Below are 21,333 nucleotides of genomic sequence, written 5' to 3' on the forward strand. Positions count from 1 at the left end.
ATTTTCCTCTATTATGTAGTTTCAAGCCGCTCCAATCATTAATTTGTCTTGCCTTCACCATAACAATAAGCAATAATGTCAATCGGTAAATTTTTTCCCGTTGTCGATTTTAAAGCGCCATAATCCAAAAACTTACTGCCGGATGAGAATAATTAAAGATTATCTTCGAGCAGAACAATAAAGAGCACGACCAATCTACTCATTATTTTATTTTTCGCAAAATAACATTGGAAAAGTAAAAATAGACAACCCGTAAGGAAATCTATCAAACAAAGCGGTACAAATATCGAGTATTTATATAAATTTGTATATAAGACCTGAATTACTAAAAATAATTCAAATGAAATGGTATAAAAATAAAATCAATTAGAAAAAATCTAAATCCATCCATCAATAATCTTATTTTTACATTAATGATATTAATATTTATATGAATACACTTAGCAATCATATTACAAAGTGTGAAAATGGTTTAAGATGGACATTTAGTACCTATGTAGTTTTTGATAAAAAAATATTATTTAACATAGAGTAATTAATGAATTTCAATAAATGCATTGGTGATTTTTAAACTCTTCAATTTATTTATTATTGATAAAATATTGAAGGCAATCAAACAAGAATTATTCAGTTTAATCATTTTCCTGGGTTAAGATTGATAGAGAAAGCTTTTTAATCCTGACAGATTTCGCAAATTCTCATTTCCACTGAAATACTGATTTGAGTTTCATGTTCTAAATTCAAAGTAACTTTTCCTTGTCTGCCCATGTATATCTTCATATTCATTATCGAACATTTGTTACATTTATTCGAAATAAACTTTTCCATAGAATTATGAGCGTATCTTCTTCAACAAGTTTTAAATCGTCCAAAAGTTTATCACCATGGTAAGATAGGTAGGTATATATCCTTTGTACAATCGACTTTACTTTAACATAATAAAATATTGAAAAATTACAGGTTTTTGTATCAAGAGATTTGTTTTTTTTATGTAAGTTGTTTGAAAGTTTACATAAGTTCTGCCACGAAGGTGATGACGAGGGAGATGGAAAATATAGGTAAAAAGTATATTATAATTTTATTACACACAATTTGATAATAAGTTATTATTAAATTCGGATATATTCTTTTCATTTAATTATAATAAAATAAAACTAGATAAATTTAAAAATATAGTATTATAATATGTTATATTATATTGGCCTCTTTAATAAGATGAACGATGAATCCTATAGACTTTACGCTGCTATATAATATTTATTAATTTACGATAAATCTAACACTTGTATGAGAATAATAAATAATTCCACTTTATTGTTACTTTTTGGTCATTTTTACACACACACTATTTTTTTTATCCCGCATATTAACTTAAATTCCAACTCCACAGTAAACAATTAATTTACCAACAATGAAGATGAATAATTGAGGAGGTCTTCATTATATAGTTGTAGATTATAGATTATGATAATAATGACTATTGATGAATGTTTTTATGCCACTTTAATCACCTTTTTAAATAACTTATTTTATTTCTAATCTTACTATTACGATATTAATCATTGAATATCCAGCTTGCAATTTATTAAAAATACAAAGTCACAAGACGTTATATCAGAGTACTAATAATAATTATTTAGTAATGCTTATGACATTTATATACTTATTGATTGCACAACTCGTGGTTTCAAAATATACTTACAATGTTTTCTTTATTATTTGAATGATATTATTAAGTTATAATTTATTGTATTGTTTGTGTATTCAAATCATATCTCACAGATACCATCACATTAATAAATATGTTGAACAACAAAATGGCTAAATAATTATTGTATAGTATATAACTGGATATTCAATATTATATATTTCAACGACAAGGCAAAGCCAGTAAAATCAATTCAAAAAACTTTTATAGAAAAGTATGAAGCTACAGAAATTTTCCGATTTACCCTTGAGATTTAAAATAAGTACAGATCTAGCAAAAAGATTTATGGAGATTGATGGGAACAGAATATAAGTTTCTCAGAATAATATATAAAATTCATCCGTTTTTAAATTTTAGATTACCTTATTAAATATTTTATAGATCACAAAAAACCAGACAGAGATTTTAAGAAAATTATTTTTACTCATGTAATATACGTGTAAGTAAAATGAGTAATTAGTAATTCGAATATCAATAAGTAAAATATTAGATATTTACCTTTATAGTTTTTGGGATGTCTGGTCGATTTTTTTTAAATAGACAAAAATAATTTATAAAAAGTGTTTATACGCTACTAATTTTTCTGTATGTATTCCTTAAATACAGATACAAACAATCAAACTTATTATTTTAACTTCCTACGCATTGTCAAACGAAATTTGTTCTCAAAAGATCACGTTAAATGATCTCGAATGTCTTGATAACCCTTATCAGCAAGAATTAGCGAGTGGAAAATTAACTAATAAAGGTGGCTAAATTGGTAAAGCACATTTCATGGAATCCAATGGCTATAGATTCGTGTCCCATACGGCGCAATATGTTTTCTAATAAGTTTGTTTCTGAGGTGGTTCTAAATTTTGTACGAATATATTTAGTTTACTTTGAACTTTTTGGATTTAGCCGAATACGCCACAACAGATTTACATGCGTTTCTTTGCGTTACTATCTACTGTATATAGGCAATACATTGGAGTCTAATATGATGCTCACATTTTGTTTGTTAAACTCAATAAGCTGTCTAAGTTTAGTAAAGTTTAAAATATAGTTTCATTGAATATGAACATTTTTACTTTAATATTGGTCAGTATTTATTCAAAACCCTACTTATATTTTACTGGCTTTATCTTAGCGATTTATATTATTTTATTTTGAATCACTGATGTCCTGTAGCATAGAACGTTTTGGAGTTTTTACTGGTAAAGAAGTATGGCGCTCTTTCTGATGGGCATAGGAATCTCTGCATGATGTAGTCCATGTTCACAGTCGTCTTGTTACCAACTGGCTCCAGAAGATTATTCCAGATGAGGTTAGTAGCTGGAATGAGAAAAAAATTAAAGTTTAAAATATATATTTTTTAACAATCTCCAATCGTAAGAAGATCATAATATGAGCCTCCACAGAGTGGAGAGTTTACGAGAAATGGATGTCAGCCACTTGCTCAACATATTCGGTTCATACTCATACACAAATTGAAAAACAATATATTGTGTACTTGCCAAACCCAGGATTCGAACCTGGGACCCACGACGCTATAGGCCGAAGCTTAAGCCGCGCGGCCACCGTAAGTAGTGACCTACATGGCTAGGTTTTGTGACCAAAAAAGGAAACAAACATTTGTGTACGTGGCGTGTATTTGAAGTACCTTTTCACCCAGAAAAGTAAGCGCACATTGATCTTTTGCGTACCTACTTCATTTCGAGAAAGTTCCCTTAATTTGCCAAAAACCCTTAAAATTTTATGTCCCTTCATTAAAACCTTCACGTTTTTTTAATGCGAGTGTTGAGTGGTACTGAAAAGGGCTTATAGTAAAGTTATACCTTTTTTCACGAAACTTTTCTAAAGAGGTTGTTAAGCACTTGCAACCGCAGGGTGGCATTCTATTTTACTAGAATTTTTTAAAACGCTTTATATTATGAAAAACATCATATTAAGCTAGTACTAACAATATATATTTTAAAAAAAAAGTATAAATGCTTCTGTAGAAGGTTATTTGTTTTGTCAGTTATATGTTAATCACCTTAGATAATTACATATTTATCATACATATAATCTGAATATAAAATGGTGGTAAGAATTTTCTATTAATTAAATTGTTCGCCACTATATTTTTTTTACTTAAAAAGACGTTTTGCTCTAGTCTGATGGTATGGAGTGGCTTCAAAAACTGGTTATATATAATTTTATCCATATATATTATATGTATTTATGTAAAAAAATAATTTTTGTTTTATAATCATCGCTATTCGAGATTTTTATAAAAAAATATTTAAAAAATCAAGACGTTTACAATATGACTTGAAAACAAAAAAATAACACCATTACAACATTATAAATAGCATAAAAAAATACTCTGATTACCAGAATCTATCTCAAAAATTGAAAGAAGGAAGAGTCACGAAAGTTTCGCGCTTTTTGTTAACATCTCTTTTATATTATTTTGGCGCTTCGCGGAGTCTCTAAGCCGTGCCCGCTGAAAGCTTGTCATGGAGAAAATGAGCGCTCCGCCTCTAGACCAGTATTTGACTTTCCATTCTACGTTTCTCAAAATCCGCGATCCATGAGTTTGGGAAGCACTGCTCTAGACTACATATTGTCGTAGTGGGAAGTGTATCTAAGTGTACTATCGTGAAGTTAGATCGAAATATTTGCAATGATAAAACTAAACACGTGAATACCTTTCATACGCATATTTTTTCATGAAAACTGTATATAATAATATTATGTACATAACATATTATAAAGTATTTATAATAACTTAATAAACTCGTTTTAAATAAATAAAAATAGAAGTGTTATCATTCTAGTATTTTTCACGATGCATGACTGGTTACCGCATCCGCTTATAATTTCGAGAGTCCCAGGATCGAATCTCGGGTGTGGCAAAATTCACATATCGTTTATCAATGTGTGATTGGACCCAGACTGTAGACCTAATAATTATATTGACCAAGTTATTAACATGCATATGCAGGTCCATATGATGAGAACCGACCATGGACATATATATATATATTATTGCCATGGTTGGTTCAATATAATATATATTATTACATATTTAAAAATGGTGATTATTTTACGCCGCATTTTGTTTGTTCTAGAATCGAAACATTACACGTTGAAAAATAATTTCACCCAATTATCGTAAAAGCAAATTCAAGTAGACCTTTTTATTTCTTTTTCTTAGAAGGTAACTAATCCATATCTAGCGTTGACAGTTGACTGAGTAACCATTATTAGAGTTATCTTGGAGTTTTAAGTCAATATGTATTAGGTACATTTAAAAATAAAATATCAGCTTCGGAACGATGACAGAATACCAATGTATAATTTTAAAAATTTTCATATAATGATAGTTTCTTTACGCATCATGTTCATTTAAAAATATATTTATTACAACCTATTTTCGTCGCTTGGATGACTAACGAATAGATTAAAAATAATGTAAACAAGCATGCGCATATAAACCTGCGCAAGAAATACCATTGAGATGCGTGACGTACTCGCCCAACGGATAACCTAAAAACACTGAAATCTGTCATTTTAAATCAGCTATTAAAAAAAACAGTTATGATTGTCATTTACCTATTTCTGATAAAGATAAACTTATTTAGCGGATTGATTATTTACTCGCACGTAACCACAAAAGACTAACTGTATTAAAAAGTTACATCTCATTATAATTATTATTATCTACATTGTTTACATCTGCATCTGACATAATATTATACTTTTGTAAAAAATTGTTTAAAATAATATTAGAATTTATGCGAAACACAAAAAATACACGTGACTACATAAATTATTTTTACGGGAAATCGGAAAAAATGACTATCTACATTAATATTATGATTGCGGAACATGGTGCAACACGGCTGCTATGCAGCGGAGCCTCACGTTAAACTTGTCGGTCTCTACGTGACTAATTAAGATTTTATCCTACCAATCTATTTTTTGATCTACTTATGAAGTTTTAAACTAACAAGATGCTTTAGTTAGTAAACAAGGTGCTTTAGTTAACTATGTTTTGACATTAATATGCATAATACTTTTGCCAATACCAAACACTTCAAGAAGAATAAAAAATGCTGAAATAGTGTTATTTAAAATAAGAGATTTAGTAGTCACCATGTCATCTAAAACTAATTAATTATTTCAATATTTTAAATTTAGAAATCCCACCAACTGTTAAATATGAATTTCTAATTTACATTTAAAACAAATTTAGATGGGGTGAAAGAAATGTTTTCTGCAATATTCTATAATATGTTAGCCTATAATTTTTTGTAAAGTTATATCAAAGTTGGTATCAGAATAATTATAATGAATAAGTTTATAGGTATAATAATTAGGCACCTATATATTATTTTTAATACTATGATAACAATGTTCATTAATTTTAATTAAATGCACTTATTTATTTGTGTTTAGTATATTAATCGGTAACATCTTTTGCATGAAATGCGGAAATAATTAGTAGATAAATAATGAATAAATAGAATGATACAATTAGATTTTTTTTTAATCAATGATATAGACGACAGCTGGATTTAGGCCCAAAACCCGGTACTCATCTTTCATCTTATCTATCCACAACTGATATTTGATCACTTTTTCTACTCACATCGAATTGTTGCAAGTGCATAGTTTTCGATAAGTTTTATCTTAATTTCGGAACTTTTTGGGATATTGAAATAAAATTCTGTACCGATACTCTGTGTATATTTTATTGTACTGCTTTTAATTTTTAGTTAAAATGGATAAAAGAGACAGACAGAACTCTTAAATAACTATATTTTATGCTTAGACATCATGAAGATAGTAAAAATGCTTACCAAAAGGAAGATATTTCGAAATCGCAGACATATTATATTTTTATTTTATTACATATTTGTGTGGAATATATTAATTATATACTTACTTAACAATATATATTTTTCTTTCTTCAAAGATTTAAAATCAACAGAATACTATATATTATACCATATTCTGTGTGCGCATTTTATGACAGTACACACTAAAAACTTGTTTTCAGAAAAATTACCGATTTTAATTGCGGCGCTAATTAATTATTTTATATATTTAATTACTTTTTTTAGATTTTTAGTTTCTCAGCTTAAAAATAATTCTGATATGGATTTAATTTTAGTCTGTTTAATAAATAATTATAACTTTAATAAAATCAGTAATTAAATAATGTAAGATAATTTAGACCTCTATTTTGCCATTTCTATATTTTTTCATCCCAAATACCGAAATTCCAAGAGTAATGAATCGAATTCTCTCTATCGGATAAAACAGCTTCTCGCTGTATTGACAAATTAATGGCAGGTAAGTCCTCTAGTGCTAGGTAAGCTTTTGGGAGCTTTTGACGAGCCGTCAATAAGACAAGTGTGCTTAAAGCTCTAGATTAAATTACAATCACACTATGAATTGAAGAACACTTACAACATATAATATTATTTTTAGTCTTCTTTGTGACAAATATTTTCGTTTATTTAATAGCATTACAATATAATATAATGAGTTCTTAGAGACCTCTAATAAGTTTAATATTCTTTTTACTCTTTGTCCTTCATGGGTAGTCATTATAAAATCATTTCAGTTATAATTTAAATATACTTATAAGTTAGCCTCAACTCTGTCAGTGACTTTGAACAATGGGACGAGATCCATCAAGCTCGTTTTTAATTAGAAATGCTATAGGGCAGCAGGTTTGCTCATTACACAAATCACATTTATTATTTTGTATGATAACTTATTGTAAATCACAATTAAAAGATAACATGGTCCGAGCGGTTCATTTCTTGCATCGAAAATATTTATAGCAAAATAAATTTATACCGTTAAACTGTGGTTAAAAAAATACCTTTATAATTCGAATCTATTATCAAATCGACTTTCTCAACTGTAAGTTGACTAGAGAAGAACAGCGTAGTGTAGTAGTACGTTGTTAAAACTTTCAATTATTATTATAAAGGTTTGGTTCTAGTGGGAAAATTGATTGAAGTGTGAAGCATTTATATTTTATGAATAATTCACAAGATGAAAATAACATTATTTTATTGAACATATAAAATTTGGAAACACTTCTACGAAATATATAACCAATAAAGAAAATCTTTCTTAAAATACGAACATGCACCCTTCGGGAATCGCGCCCACTATACTATAATATGTATCTTATCTATTTGCGACCAATTTGACTAATGGTTTTTACAATACTCTCTGAAGCGCTTTCTAAATTAGGTTAATAATAATTGGCAATCGGATTTTGCAATGTTTATTTTTCAAGATAGCTTAATATCTTTAGCACCTATTATAAAATTTTATAATATAATAAATTACTTATTAGATTAATTTAAACCAGATGGATGTGCTTAAATAACGTTTTGATATTAATCAAAGGAGTATCACATTAATTAAGACAATCAGTTCCTCCAGGACAGTAACCTGGATTATAATAAATTATACATACCTATATTATATATATATATATATATATATATATATATATATATATATATATATATATATATAAATTAATATATTATATATAATATATGTTAATTTATGCTATGAATTAACATTGGCTCGACAAAACCTTATCACAATGGTTAAGGATCAAAGTGATATCGTTTATCCAAGTTTAGTTCTGATTGCTTGTCGGATAGTTTTGAGTAAATGGCTTCGTTTATTTTATCAGAATAGCTTTGTACATTACTCAACAAAGCTATAATTAAATTTCTTAGTTTCTTGCGTTTTCCAGGTTGAAATTAACAGAATTAGATTGTACCTATATACTTATATAATAAATCTTTTTAAATGACTACCTCATATTACTAATACGAAACCATAAAACCTACTAGAATTTTTTATATAAAACATTCATTATCTCGTTATTGAAAAGAATATACAAATATATGTTTACGTACAATATCATCAAACTCACATGGCGTGAAACGCGGATCATAGCAATCGACCCAGGAAAATTACGTGACCTCGTTCTTACCCTGTAATCCATTACTTGAGTGCGATAATTTGAAGAAAATGGAGAAGGATGATATTCTAATATTTTTTTTCTTTTGTCGACACTAAGCTTATTGAAACACTTTGTATTTCCGTCCAAATTTAATACAGTCTAATTCAATAAATTTATTTTGTAAAATTACAACTACTATAAATAATATTAAAATATATTCATTACTATATAGGTAGGTACTGAAACAACAGAAATATATTCTTCACTAAATAGTGGAAAATCTCAATTGAATAGGTTTCGTATCGCAGTCAAATCACAATCAATATACAAAAATATATATTGAGTCGAGAAATATGCATGCATTTAAGCAAATAGAGATTTTTTCATGTATTATAATGTGTTGATTTACAAAGTGTTTTTCTTATTAAAAGATCCGATAAATTTTGTAATATCTGAGATAAACATTTGTCATGTTTTCCAATTTTTATTTCGGTTTTATTTATTGATACTTTATACTTTTTATGGGTGGACGTTTTAATATAATATCTCGTTATTAAGCACTAATTAATACTAATATTTGGATGTTCTTCTTCAATGTCATTATAATAGTATATTAGGTACAAATTATTAATTGCAACCATGAACCTACAAAATTATATGGCGCCAAAAATACAAATTAAAAAAATCTACGAAAATACTTCGAAGCAACTACCCACATATTATGCAGCATTGAGGGTGCAACAGCTTGGCAGAAATAGATAGGTAATTTTATTAAATATAATATTGTATGAAATAATAATATTTATATACTGCATTTATTTGATAAGGTTCCATTTTACAATAACAATATTAATAACTGATAAGGATTTTTTTGACAATGTCCGAACTTAAGGGGGAGAGGAAAATTTATTTTTGGTATGGTCCCAATATTGAAACTCGATTTGATATAAATAAAAAGGATTTCAAGTTATACACATTTATATTTTTATAAAAATCGATGTTTTTTAAAATAAATATAAAAAATATTAAAACGATGAATTAGTCAAAAATCTAAATGGCCAAAATTAAAAAACTTAATAAACTAAATTTTAATAATAAATATGACCATAATATATAATGTAATAATAAGATATGACCCTGCCATGAATTCACATTTTTTTTACAATTGTAAGTTTATCTTTGAATTAAAAAAAACCATTTTAATGTTTTCAAATACATATTTATTAATTAATACAGTTGACATTGTAAATTATCAAAAAAAAACATCTCAAATTGCAAGCTTCGTATTTTTCCGCTAGGTTCTCTGTTGGCATGCCTTTCCCCCTTAAGAAAATCATATGGACCTCGACAATGTAGAGGTTTTTTATTAACAGAATTGTGTTTTTATTAGCCATTTTCTAAATCTATTAGGTCCATATTCTGCCTCCAAACATACGTTGAAAAACAATATGTGTATTTGCCAGACCCAAGATTCAAACCTGGGATCCATCACCGACCAACAGCCGATGCGTCAGCCGCTCGGCCATTATGGGCGTTAGGATTTTACAACCAAAATAACTATGGATTATAATATACGTGTTGCTACTATGGCAGACCTTCCACGAGTGCCATGTATATTATCAATGGACCTCCCCGACTGTCTAATTGTTTTTGAAGAGGTAAAAATATCACTCATATTTTGACACAAATAATTTTTATTCTCTCAACAATTTCAATCAATTTGGAAATTATCCAAAATAGCCACATACATGCTTAAAAATTATTATGAATAAGTTAGTATAAAAAACTGGGACTACCATTTATATTTCTCAGTGATTTTCCTCAAACTATTCGTTTTACGGGGCTTTTATAATCTCTGAATATTTGATAACTAAACATAGAATCATAAACCTCATGTTTTGTAAATGATAAAATAATTTATGTTAAAAAACGCTTGTAGAATTTAATATAATTTATATTATTATTTGTACAGTGTAATTCTACTAAGTGAATGTTGGCTCAATTAATTAATATTTGTTTTATTCAATAGTCGTTTGCTATGAGAAAGAGTGTTTAGAAATCCTGTGATGTTTGCGTTTCACTTAAATTTATAGATAAATTATTTTTTTATAGTTCTCATTCCTATGTAGGGTGAATACTCTACCATCCGCATGACTTGGCAGGAAACCATCAATTTATAACTACAATGTATCTTGCAACATAATATTGTTAAAATTGCAAAATAAGCGATTTACGCGAGTCAAATCAAAATTTCAACAGAAAGCTAATTTAGCAAAAATAATTCAATAATTCAATTAATCGATAATATGGCAAATTAATAAATAATACTATTTAAGTTTGCTATGATATACACAAAAATTTATTTGTATAAAATCAATCTTGCTTGATTATTAAAAACCGCATAATTGTTCAAATTAAAATCAATTATTTATAATTTACAAACGAGCCATGCATTACACAATAAACCTAATAAGCATGATTATCAAAATATGCAAGTACCTAGTTGATAGCAGAATTTTCTATTGTGCCGAATCTGTATAAAACACTCAGTAGGAGAAAGCAATTCAGTCAGTCAGTTATCAAAGATTTAACTGCAAGGTTATCATTCAGCTTCGCCCGATCGATTTCGTAAATCCGTCAGAACGCATAATCGTGATTTCACCCATCTAACCAGGGTTCATTTCATATAATTAACATAATTCTGAGTTATTCATTTTGGAGTCAACCTACCCTGCCTGTTCCTACACCATCTCACTTCTAAACTTATATTTATAGCTTATAAGCTATAATTCAAAATATTGTATGCCTTTCAAAATTGAAAAGAAAGGTACTGTATTTTAAAAATAATATGTACATTGTTTCAATACTTGTAGTATATACAATTATTTTGTAATAAGTTGATAACAAATATATAAGTATAGTTATAATACTGTATAAGAAACAATCATGTTAATAGAAAACTCACTCCATTTTTCAGTAGACTAAAGAATCATAAAAAAATACTTTGACATTATTTTAAGTAAAAAAATCTTTGTTGAGCGACAACAGGAGTATTTTTTATGAAAATCTATCCATCATAACGGCTAAAAAATCTGAAACAATTTTCTTTGAGCAGTGGCCTGATTTTTGTAACAAAAAGCTTCGACAATTTTATCCTTATTCGTTTCACGATAATCGTTAACTTTATGTTGAAAAAAGCTTCAAATACTCTTTTACGTTCTGAATTGTGGGTTTATACAGAAGCGCCTTGGTGGCAGATGCCACAGTACTTTAGTCTACTCATCAAATTGGTGTATTATAGTTTGAGGTAGTTTAAAGCAGCTTTTATTATCTGCAATCACATTTGTGTTGAAAGTTTAAGGTGAGAACCCTCATAAATAAAGCTTCAATTCAATGGATGTCAATAAATTTTATTTTATTATCAGCGAAGACAATAAATTAAATTAGTACGTAAATTATGTTCAATGTTTTTTTTTCTTAAATTGCCAAATTTCTATACATTGTGAATAGAGTAGATTACAGATTCGCAACCTTATTTTAGTCGTGACTACGTTCTACCATAATCTAAGTCCACTGCTACAACGCTTGTGTCAATAAGTATTTTAACGGGGTGGAAAAACATAAAGAATCACTTTTCTCCTTCATATTCAACAGTCTGCTATTCAAACATAGGACTCCAAATAATGATGAATTGTGATAGTAAATTTTGCGTCATAGTCTCAAAGTATTTTTTTAGCTATTAGTTAGAGGCATTAAAAAAAATGTTACAATAATTCTCCTTGGGGATGCAAACCATCCCACCAAACACTTCGTTTGAACCCATTAATTTGTGAAAATAATATTGACTGATTTTAAGGATTGAAAGTAGGCTAATAAAATTATAAAACAAAGGATTATTGATATGAAGAATTATGTATTGAAAGTGAAAATGATGTCTTTAAGATGTAGATCAACCGCAAATGATCACAAGAAAGATATTGAATATAAAACAAAATTGATTATTCATAATTCGTCACCTAATTAACACAAAAACGTATCAACAAAAAGTGGATTTTTCAGGAGAGGCAAAACCAACTTTTTTTTTTTTAAACAAGGTTTTTAGCAAAACTAAGTATCCTAGAAAGGTGAAATTTTTGTTGTTTAAAACATATATTTAAAAATCTGGTTTTAAAAAAAGTCGACCGACTTACGTTTTCGTGTTACCAATAAAAATATTCATTCTATCACTGCATAAGCAATAAGGTTTCAAAAGTGATAATCATTATTTATTTATTTGAAATTTGTTTATTCTTAAAACTATAATATATGTTGCATTATTTATATAGTTTTCTTAGAAATAAAGCTAAAAATAATAATATAAAATATCATCAATGGTAAAAATAAAGAAAAATAGACCTGTTCAAAATAATTTTATTACAATACTTCCGGTTATAGGAATTCTGGTTCATACCGATTAATAGAAACTTTTTTTAGATGCAAAAATATTAATCTCAATAAATACAGAGAAACAAATTAAAACAATCACTATGTTATGTTAAGATTACAAATATGGAAGACATTTAATAAAAAGGTAGATCGACAGTTTAGCTTGATGATAAATGTTTAAAATATATTTGATTATAAATTTAATACAAACAATATAAGAAAAAAAGAATAAATTGAATCATAAAAACATAAACAAAATGTATAGTGTACGAATGTGCATCCTGTCTAGCACCCACACGGTGGGCCTTTGTAAGATATAATACCTACCTACACTAAATACTATTGTATTTAGGATACCTATAACATTTTCAGTCCGATTCATTTTCACTATTATTCTCACGAATATCACCACCAATAGTTGTATTAATTATTAAAATATTATAAAACTGGTGGTGTTGCTGTCTTATTACATACACCGCTCTGACAGAGCATCATAATTGGCTATTGGTTGTGGTTTAATAATATGCCTGGATGAAATCAAAATCAATTGGGTTCTGTCTTGTACTGAGGCGCTGCTGTATAGGTATATGTACTGCAAAATTATTGCTCAGATTTTTCATACATGAAGTATTATTTAGTTCATCATTTCTGTATTGGAATCAAGAAATTTTTAACTAGTTTCCCTGGTCTCCATTTGAGTCAATATTTTTTGGCAATAAATTTGTAGCTAATGAATTCCGTTGTGTCAAGTTCATTGACGGCGTACTTTCCACCTTTTGATGATATCCAAACCACTGTGTACCAACCAGATGAGTTAAAGATATCGATATTCTTTCGTGTTCTCTCAATCTGCGCGTGCAGGTTCAGAGTCTGCACTGAATCACACTCCATTTGGGAGTGTCCGGGTTCAAAAAAGCAATGATCAATCTTTGGTACATTGAGATTTTTAGTGACATCAAAAAAATTGCACACACTGTGATATTGTAGTTCTGCCCACCGCATGTGTCAGAAAAAAGCAAAGTCTTTCCCGTTTACCATAATATCTTACCGTTTCCATTTCAAATACAGCAAAATTAATCTCTTGCAGTAGGTATAGCTCGATCCTTAAATAGGTTTTTTTAATTCTCGACCTTTCACTTTTCTGTCAATATTATGTGCATTGTATTCTTCTAATAAACTTGCCTTTTCAGAATCAAAGGCTTTATGAAACTTATAGCATAGGTCGTTATAATCGTGTCGTGTTAATCAGGGGACGAATTTACATTAACTATTTGCTATATTTCAGAAAAAAATTAATACGCTTTCATAAATTATAACATTATCATTGTGTTTATTATTATAACATTGAAACTTTAAAAGCTAAGCACACAATTTTTCATAAAATTGAGGCTTCCATCGGAAAAGTAATTTACACTTTTCCAGAGAACGTGTTTGACAATAACACAGTACGAAATAAAGTTGGAAATTTGTTGAACCTTTTCTATTACATTGTATTGTACCCATGAGTCGTGTTAGGTATTTTGAAATATATATCTGTGCATAAATATTCAAAGTATCTTATACTTAATATATATAAAGTTCAGCTGAAAATAAATTCTATAGCCTATTTTTATGTTCAGTAAATTCAAATAGGTTCAACATCAAAATTCATAAAAACTTATAAATATAACTCTCGAACGAATATCTATCTATAAATATAAAATTCAAAAATATACTTTTTGCTTAAAGGAATGAGATTGGATATTATTTCCTTTTAGGTTTCAAGTTAATTTATATATTATATATATTTATATATATTATTATAAGAAATCGAAGAAATATCAAATTAAAACCAACCGAGCCACCACATCCAAGTATCATGTTTCCATAGCGGAGAAAATATAACCGGCTTTTCAAAATGTCTCATAAGATATTCCAGCAGTTATTTGGCCATATAGCCAAAAGGGATAAGAATAATATAATATACATTATTTTGAGAGATGTACTGTCATTGTATGCTAGCGATCCTCAAACACTAATTATTATAGATTCAGTTTAAGATTAAAGCATGTATTCAGAACCGTCACTAAGATTAAAAACAATAAAACGAAAGAAAAATTAAATAAGTTTATTGTCGAACAGTTTGGTTCGTTCACTTTTGGATTTTTATTTTTAAAACTTTAAAATATAAATAAATCAGTATACTCGTGCGTATATAATTTGTGGATATTTTAATTTATAACTTCATCTTTTGAAAAAATATTATATTAATTGTTTAACTGATAACTTTTAAAGACTGATATCATAGATGTATCCCATTAGTTATCTACATTAATTCCCAATACGTAACCATTGTTCCCAGAATGGACGATTTTAAACCTATTGAGTAATTATATATATAGGTTTTGGCGATTTATTATTTATACGCTTATCGAGTATATTATTATCGATAAGGTAAGTGGTTTTTACTTCAACTATTCATAATTTTTTTGTTATATTTTTATTGGATCCTTGATTTAATAGGTAGGTGATGAAGTTTTTACCTATTTTATTGTATTGATTTGTTATATAACTTAGAGTTAATAGTGTTCGTTGTCAGTGTGTGTTTGCCTTTTGTTGAGTGTACACAGTGCCTGAAGATGCCAAAAAGCGAAACTCGGGTCGCAAAAAACGACTCAAATGGAATAGTACAAACCTTAAATCCATTAGAAAAATGGTTAGTTATCAGCCTAATCCACTGGGCTTCCGCACTAGATAAAGCACACGTTAAAAATAAAACCTATTTTTCTGTTAACCGCAGAATTGGACAGATCCGGAACAAGCATTCTACAAAATACAATACCGTAAAAAACTAATACCAAATATAGTAACAAAAACGATACCGCCTAATAAGGAAATAAACATACTTAACATTTTTTCTGGTTAATTTGGTAGCTGGTAAATTATAATTTGTAAATTCAGTTGAGTGGTTTTTGGATGCGCAAAAAATATTCTTAATATTCTTTATAAAGGTAAAAAGCCCTTTTACCTTTCGCATACTCCACATGTAAAGTTGTTTCATCAAAACGGTACAAGCAGTTAAAACAAACGGAGCTATTAAAGGAACTCGGCGCAAGGTTTGTATCTAGGGAGGGCGTATATTTTCAAATTTATAAATTAATTTTAACAATTATTTTAGTACCTAGTAATTATAAAGTTACGTTTATTGAGAGTCTAAAACTACATATATTGTTGATAACTAGCAGCAATTAACATATGTATTTTTGTGATAGGAATGGGTCGGTGTTAATATTATGTCACCTTTGCTCAGTACCTTTATCAACTAGGCTACCTTGGGTGTTTTAAGTCAACAAAAAACAGATGAAATGTAAAAAGTAGTTTATATGATGACTAGGTATGTAAAAATATGTCGTCGCTGTTTTGTAAAAAGGTCGAATTAACCAAAATCCTATTTTACAGGAGGAGGATTTTTAACTTTTGACATTTATTTGTTAATTACCTGTGGATGATTATAGATATCTAACAACTTTATAATAAAGCTTAGAAAGAATACTGTCATCATAATAGGCAGTGTTATATAATATTTTAAAAGGCCTAATATGTCACATTCGCTTTTTATCGTAATACTAAATGGATATTCGCCCTTACGATTATCGTTTTTAAGTACTTTCCTGTGGAGATACAAATAACACTAAAGCTAGCGGGGTACATATTGTATTTTCATTGAAATTTCGATTTCGCCAAAATGGTTGATTCGCCCTATTTACAAAACACCGACGATGTATTATAAATCCATTTTATGAAAATATATGGATATTTACAGAATGTATTAACTGTTTACAAGTAAATTAAATTTCCATCTATCACATCAGTAGACAGCACTCTCTTAATTAATAACTTACTTTATACGGAGTTTTACCTACCTATAAATATCAATTTGTATTTTTTCCGATCAAGAATAATATAATCCCGATTTTTTTTTTGATAAACCAACCGCTTTTTGTAAATTAAACTCAATATAAATAGTTTTTGCAAAAAAAACGTACATAAACAAATGCAAATCCTGAATTTCCAATATTTTCAAACCCAATAGGGATTTAAAAATCATGCAGGATTTCAAATCTAAGTTATGACAACGTTGAAATACTTTAAAAGCAAAACCACTCACGCACGCATACTTCAATTATTATTAAAAAATAATCATTGATTTACTATCATAACCATAATTACTATATAAATAATTGTAAAATTATTTCGTTATAATATTTTGATAAATAATTTATTTAGTTGTAGTCCCCCGAATCAACAAAATTTATAATACGGCAATGAAATCAAATGTCATGTCGTAACTACAATCAACATAATAAAGTAATAATCAAACCAATGTGACTAAAGTGCATCTAGTGAAGAATTCACGTCTTTTTCATTTGTATATAATATGCCTAAAATTATTTACCAGTAAAAACAAGAAAACAAAGAGCCATGCAAATAAGTGTGATTTTGGAGGCAGATGCTGAAAGGCTGAGAAAAAATAATTTCATCATCAGTAAACTCCAGATTCAGACTACCAGAATATGTCATCGATATAATTTCCAAGCTTGTGTAACTATTTCACTACTTCGTCACTAAACTAGGAAGTGCGCTGAGAGTCTCTTTTTTGTTCGTTTTCCAGATAGAATTTTAAAAAAATATGATGTCTATTTACTTTTCAAGATGACCATAACATTCAAACTACAATTGTATCATAGCCAGATTTGTGTAGGCTTTTAAATGCCTCGTAAATCCGTTACGAATTAAACACCTTGCCATGCGTATCCTGTGAGCCTTCTCGCTAACATTATTTGTCAACGATGACAGCAATATTGTAGTTAATTATGAATCAAAAACTTTTTTTTATTATTATGACTAACAATGAAGTAATACATATTATGCAATTAACGAAAAATATATTATTTCAAATAACCATAAAACAATGATTTAATGAGATATAATTATTACTTATTTCTGCACTGTTAGGGACGTGTGTTTTTTTTGTTTTCGGCCCTGAATGAGACGTAAAAAAGAGAGAAAAGTGTACGTGCAAATAAGTAGGTGGCCTTGTGAAAGTGAGGCAAAGTTAGTGTGGGTCGCCGAACCACCAAGTGTCAGGTGTCTAGAGATTGTTGTATCACTTTTCTTTTACAGTCGGCGTACCCTTTTTCCTCTTTATATAACGCTGAACGCTTAGCAATGTCATTTTATTGAGATTTCGTTGTTCATCTAACAAAAAGAAGTAACCCCTAAACAAGTTTATGATAGTTCGCGAACTAAACATATCAAAATTGTCAATTTTTGCGTTGACAGCTATTGAAAAATAAAAATGTGTTTGTCAATAATACCTATGTGTGAAATTTAGCCTTTCTTCTAAAATAAATATGACATACATTTTGTTAACGTACCAACCAACAATCAATGTTCAATCTCATCAACAGATTATATTGAAAATATTAGAGTGATGATGCTCAACACGTATCACATTATTTATAACTGGGACGTTGCTTAAATACTAATATCTCAAAACAAAGATTTCATCAAATCAATAATTATTGTAAAATAAAAAAAAATCTGTATCAAAATCATTGATTTTTTCTATTTGATGTATTCGACGATACGTTACCGGTAAGACATAATTTGACATGCTTGGAAGTTTCTACTAATGTAGATCAAATATTCTCTATGAAAATAAATTCATGAAATCAAAACTTTTTAAAGAAACATGAAAGATTTTTGTCAGTTGTGATTAATTTTAAATGCCTATATTTTTCAATTAAAATAAAAAAGTACTTTTACAATATACCTTGTAGGTACTGTTGATAAATATTCTCTTAAAGTAATGTATTTCTTTAATAATCTCTTGCTTTATAATAATATTACTTCTGAGTTATTTAATATACAACATTTTTTGTTACGTCTATTTGTAATATTGATGAAAACAAATTGAGAATGTAAGTACTATAAATCTGATTCGGCTGTATTCAAAAAACGATACGGGATACAACATTTGACAGTATTCAAAGGATATTGGCTATTTTAGGAGCATACTTTCTTTCCTGAGTATTTCAACTTGATGATGATTTTACTTAGGTGTACTTTATCTTTATATATATTATTAAGAGTATATTATTGACATTGATGACATTATTGACGAGAATTCCTATAATAACGATAAACATAGGTACGACATTATAGTAGAAATTTAAATATTATTAAATTTAGTAGTATTTTTTTAAAAATCAAGCGATCTAAAGTTCTATTCGCCTGGTCTTAGGGCGATTGAATCGATTTGTCCCAAACGTGCCTTGCACTCTCTGGGGCGTAACTAAAAAATATGAAATGGCAAGAAATACGTTGATTTTAAAATTATATCAATAATTTTAATATAATACATTTAAAATGCAGGGAACTTGTTCAGTAGAATCATATAACTCCGGTATTCAAGAACATCTTTGACGAGCTTCATTAAAAAAAAAACACATTAAAAATAAGCTGTGGTATTAGATAGAGTATAAAACAATATTATTATATAGTTATATGAATAAAATTCATTGTTTTGGTGTCTTTCAATTTTCATAATAATAATCTTAAATAAATAATTTTAAATTTAAAACAGCAATAACATAATATTATATCTTATATATTAGATATAAGTGCCCTGTAGACAAGAGCCTCATGCACGTGCTCCAATCGGGCCTATTACTTGCTAGAGACCGACAATCGACCGCGGCAGCTACGCCACGGAGCCTCACGTTAAACTTGTCGATCTCTAGGATGGCCCTGGTTATAGTTATTTAATATTAGTAGGAAAATAAAAAATCTTAAGCTAGTAAAATGTACATTAATAATTGGACTTTGAAATAAAGTTTTTATTAACAATAAATTGTTTTGTGGTATGTTGGTTGCCGCGACGGACCTTATACTACTTATCCTCAGAAGAATTTTGTGAGAATAAATTTATAACCCAAAATAGCTATTAGCACCGATAACAAAAAAAATATTGAATTATCAAAACGCTGTTCCTAAAATTATGATTTTTTTTATTATTTTAAACGTACATTAAAGGTTTACAATACTAAAATAGACAATTTTTTTATGCTGTTCATTTATTGATAAAGACTCCTCAGTATTTCATTCATATTAAAAGCATTATATCTAGATCGCAGATTCACTAAAAGGTTGGTATTTGGGATTATGAAAGGGTTGAAGGAGGTAGGTAAGCTTTCGAGAAACTCATTAAATTTGTAGAATCCGTCTTAGGCTTCTACGAATCAATACCAAAATGTTTAGCACGAGATGAATAAGCCCGCATAATTTTTAAGGTGTGTTACGATAAAATGATCAATATTTTATTTTTTTTCAATATTGGCTATAGTAGGGTATAGTAGGTACTGCCAACCAATTTTCAGTATAATCTGTAAGTAATAATATAATTCATTAAAAGGCATACTGTTATAATATGTTTTATTTTTTTTATATTCATAATTCCGCTACATGTTTTTTATATGTTACCGTTTCAAATTCAAAATGTATTATTCTAATATTAACTTATTTTACATAAAATTAAAAAAACATAAGAAGGTCGCAAATATTGTCATCTGCATACGATCCACTTATTTTATAGAAGATTAAAAAAAACAAACGAAAACTTATTCCACCTTCTGTCACTTGCATACAATGTTAGAAAGTGACCTTTTTCTTTATTGATTGCTACAAATTTTAAAATCTATCGAAACAATTTGCCATATTTTATTGAAACAATTTTAGTGCCCTTAGATTTTTTAAATATATTTTCTGTCTCTTACATTTACATTCAATTTTTTTCTGAGCTTAGTTAGATCTAAGAGTTATTGCATATCTAACAAAATATCATGTAGAGTGGGGGAATTGTTCCAGGCAGCTAGTATATTATTAATTTAATTTCAATTGTAGGTGGTACTAAGTTTTACCCAGTACTATATTTGCAAAGAGTGTCTGCAGGATGGTATGTTTAAATAGTTAAACACACGTGTGCTAAACCCGTAATCAGTTTCTTTGAAAAAAATGAACAAGCCCAATATTACTTAGCTATTGCATGATACGATGTCTTATGCAATTCGGTAAGGTAACATCAGACGTCAACTAGTTTTCATACATTTTAATCAAAACTGTAATAATACATACATGTTATTTAAATTATATTAATGCCACTATTAACTGAAGGAAATCG

At 28.3% G+C, this 21,333-nt stretch overlaps 1 protein-coding gene across 2 annotated transcripts in view; it reads right to left on the bottom strand.

Moving 5' to 3' along the window:
- Positions 1–1,121: 1,121 nt before the first annotated feature.
- LOC147079247 (phospholipase B1, membrane-associated-like) overlaps positions 1,122–21,333 on the bottom strand; it is a 204,212-nt gene continuing 184,000 nt past the window's right edge. For both annotated transcript variants that reach the window (XM_085954866.1, XM_085954876.1), the window contains one exon: positions 1,122–3,022. In XM_085954866.1, coding sequence (XP_085810992.1) covers positions 2,862–3,022 — 161 coding nt within the window. In that variant the 3' untranslated portion in view covers positions 1,122–2,861. The remainder of the gene's footprint in view (positions 3,023–21,333) is intronic.

Source organism: Rhyacophila brunnea, unplaced genomic scaffold (assembly GCF_057557595.1).
Source record: "Rhyacophila brunnea isolate RB1 unplaced genomic scaffold, BYU_Rbru_1.0 scaffold_10, whole genome shotgun sequence".
In the NCBI taxonomy this organism is placed as follows: domain Eukaryota; kingdom Metazoa; phylum Arthropoda; class Insecta; order Trichoptera; family Rhyacophilidae; genus Rhyacophila; species Rhyacophila brunnea.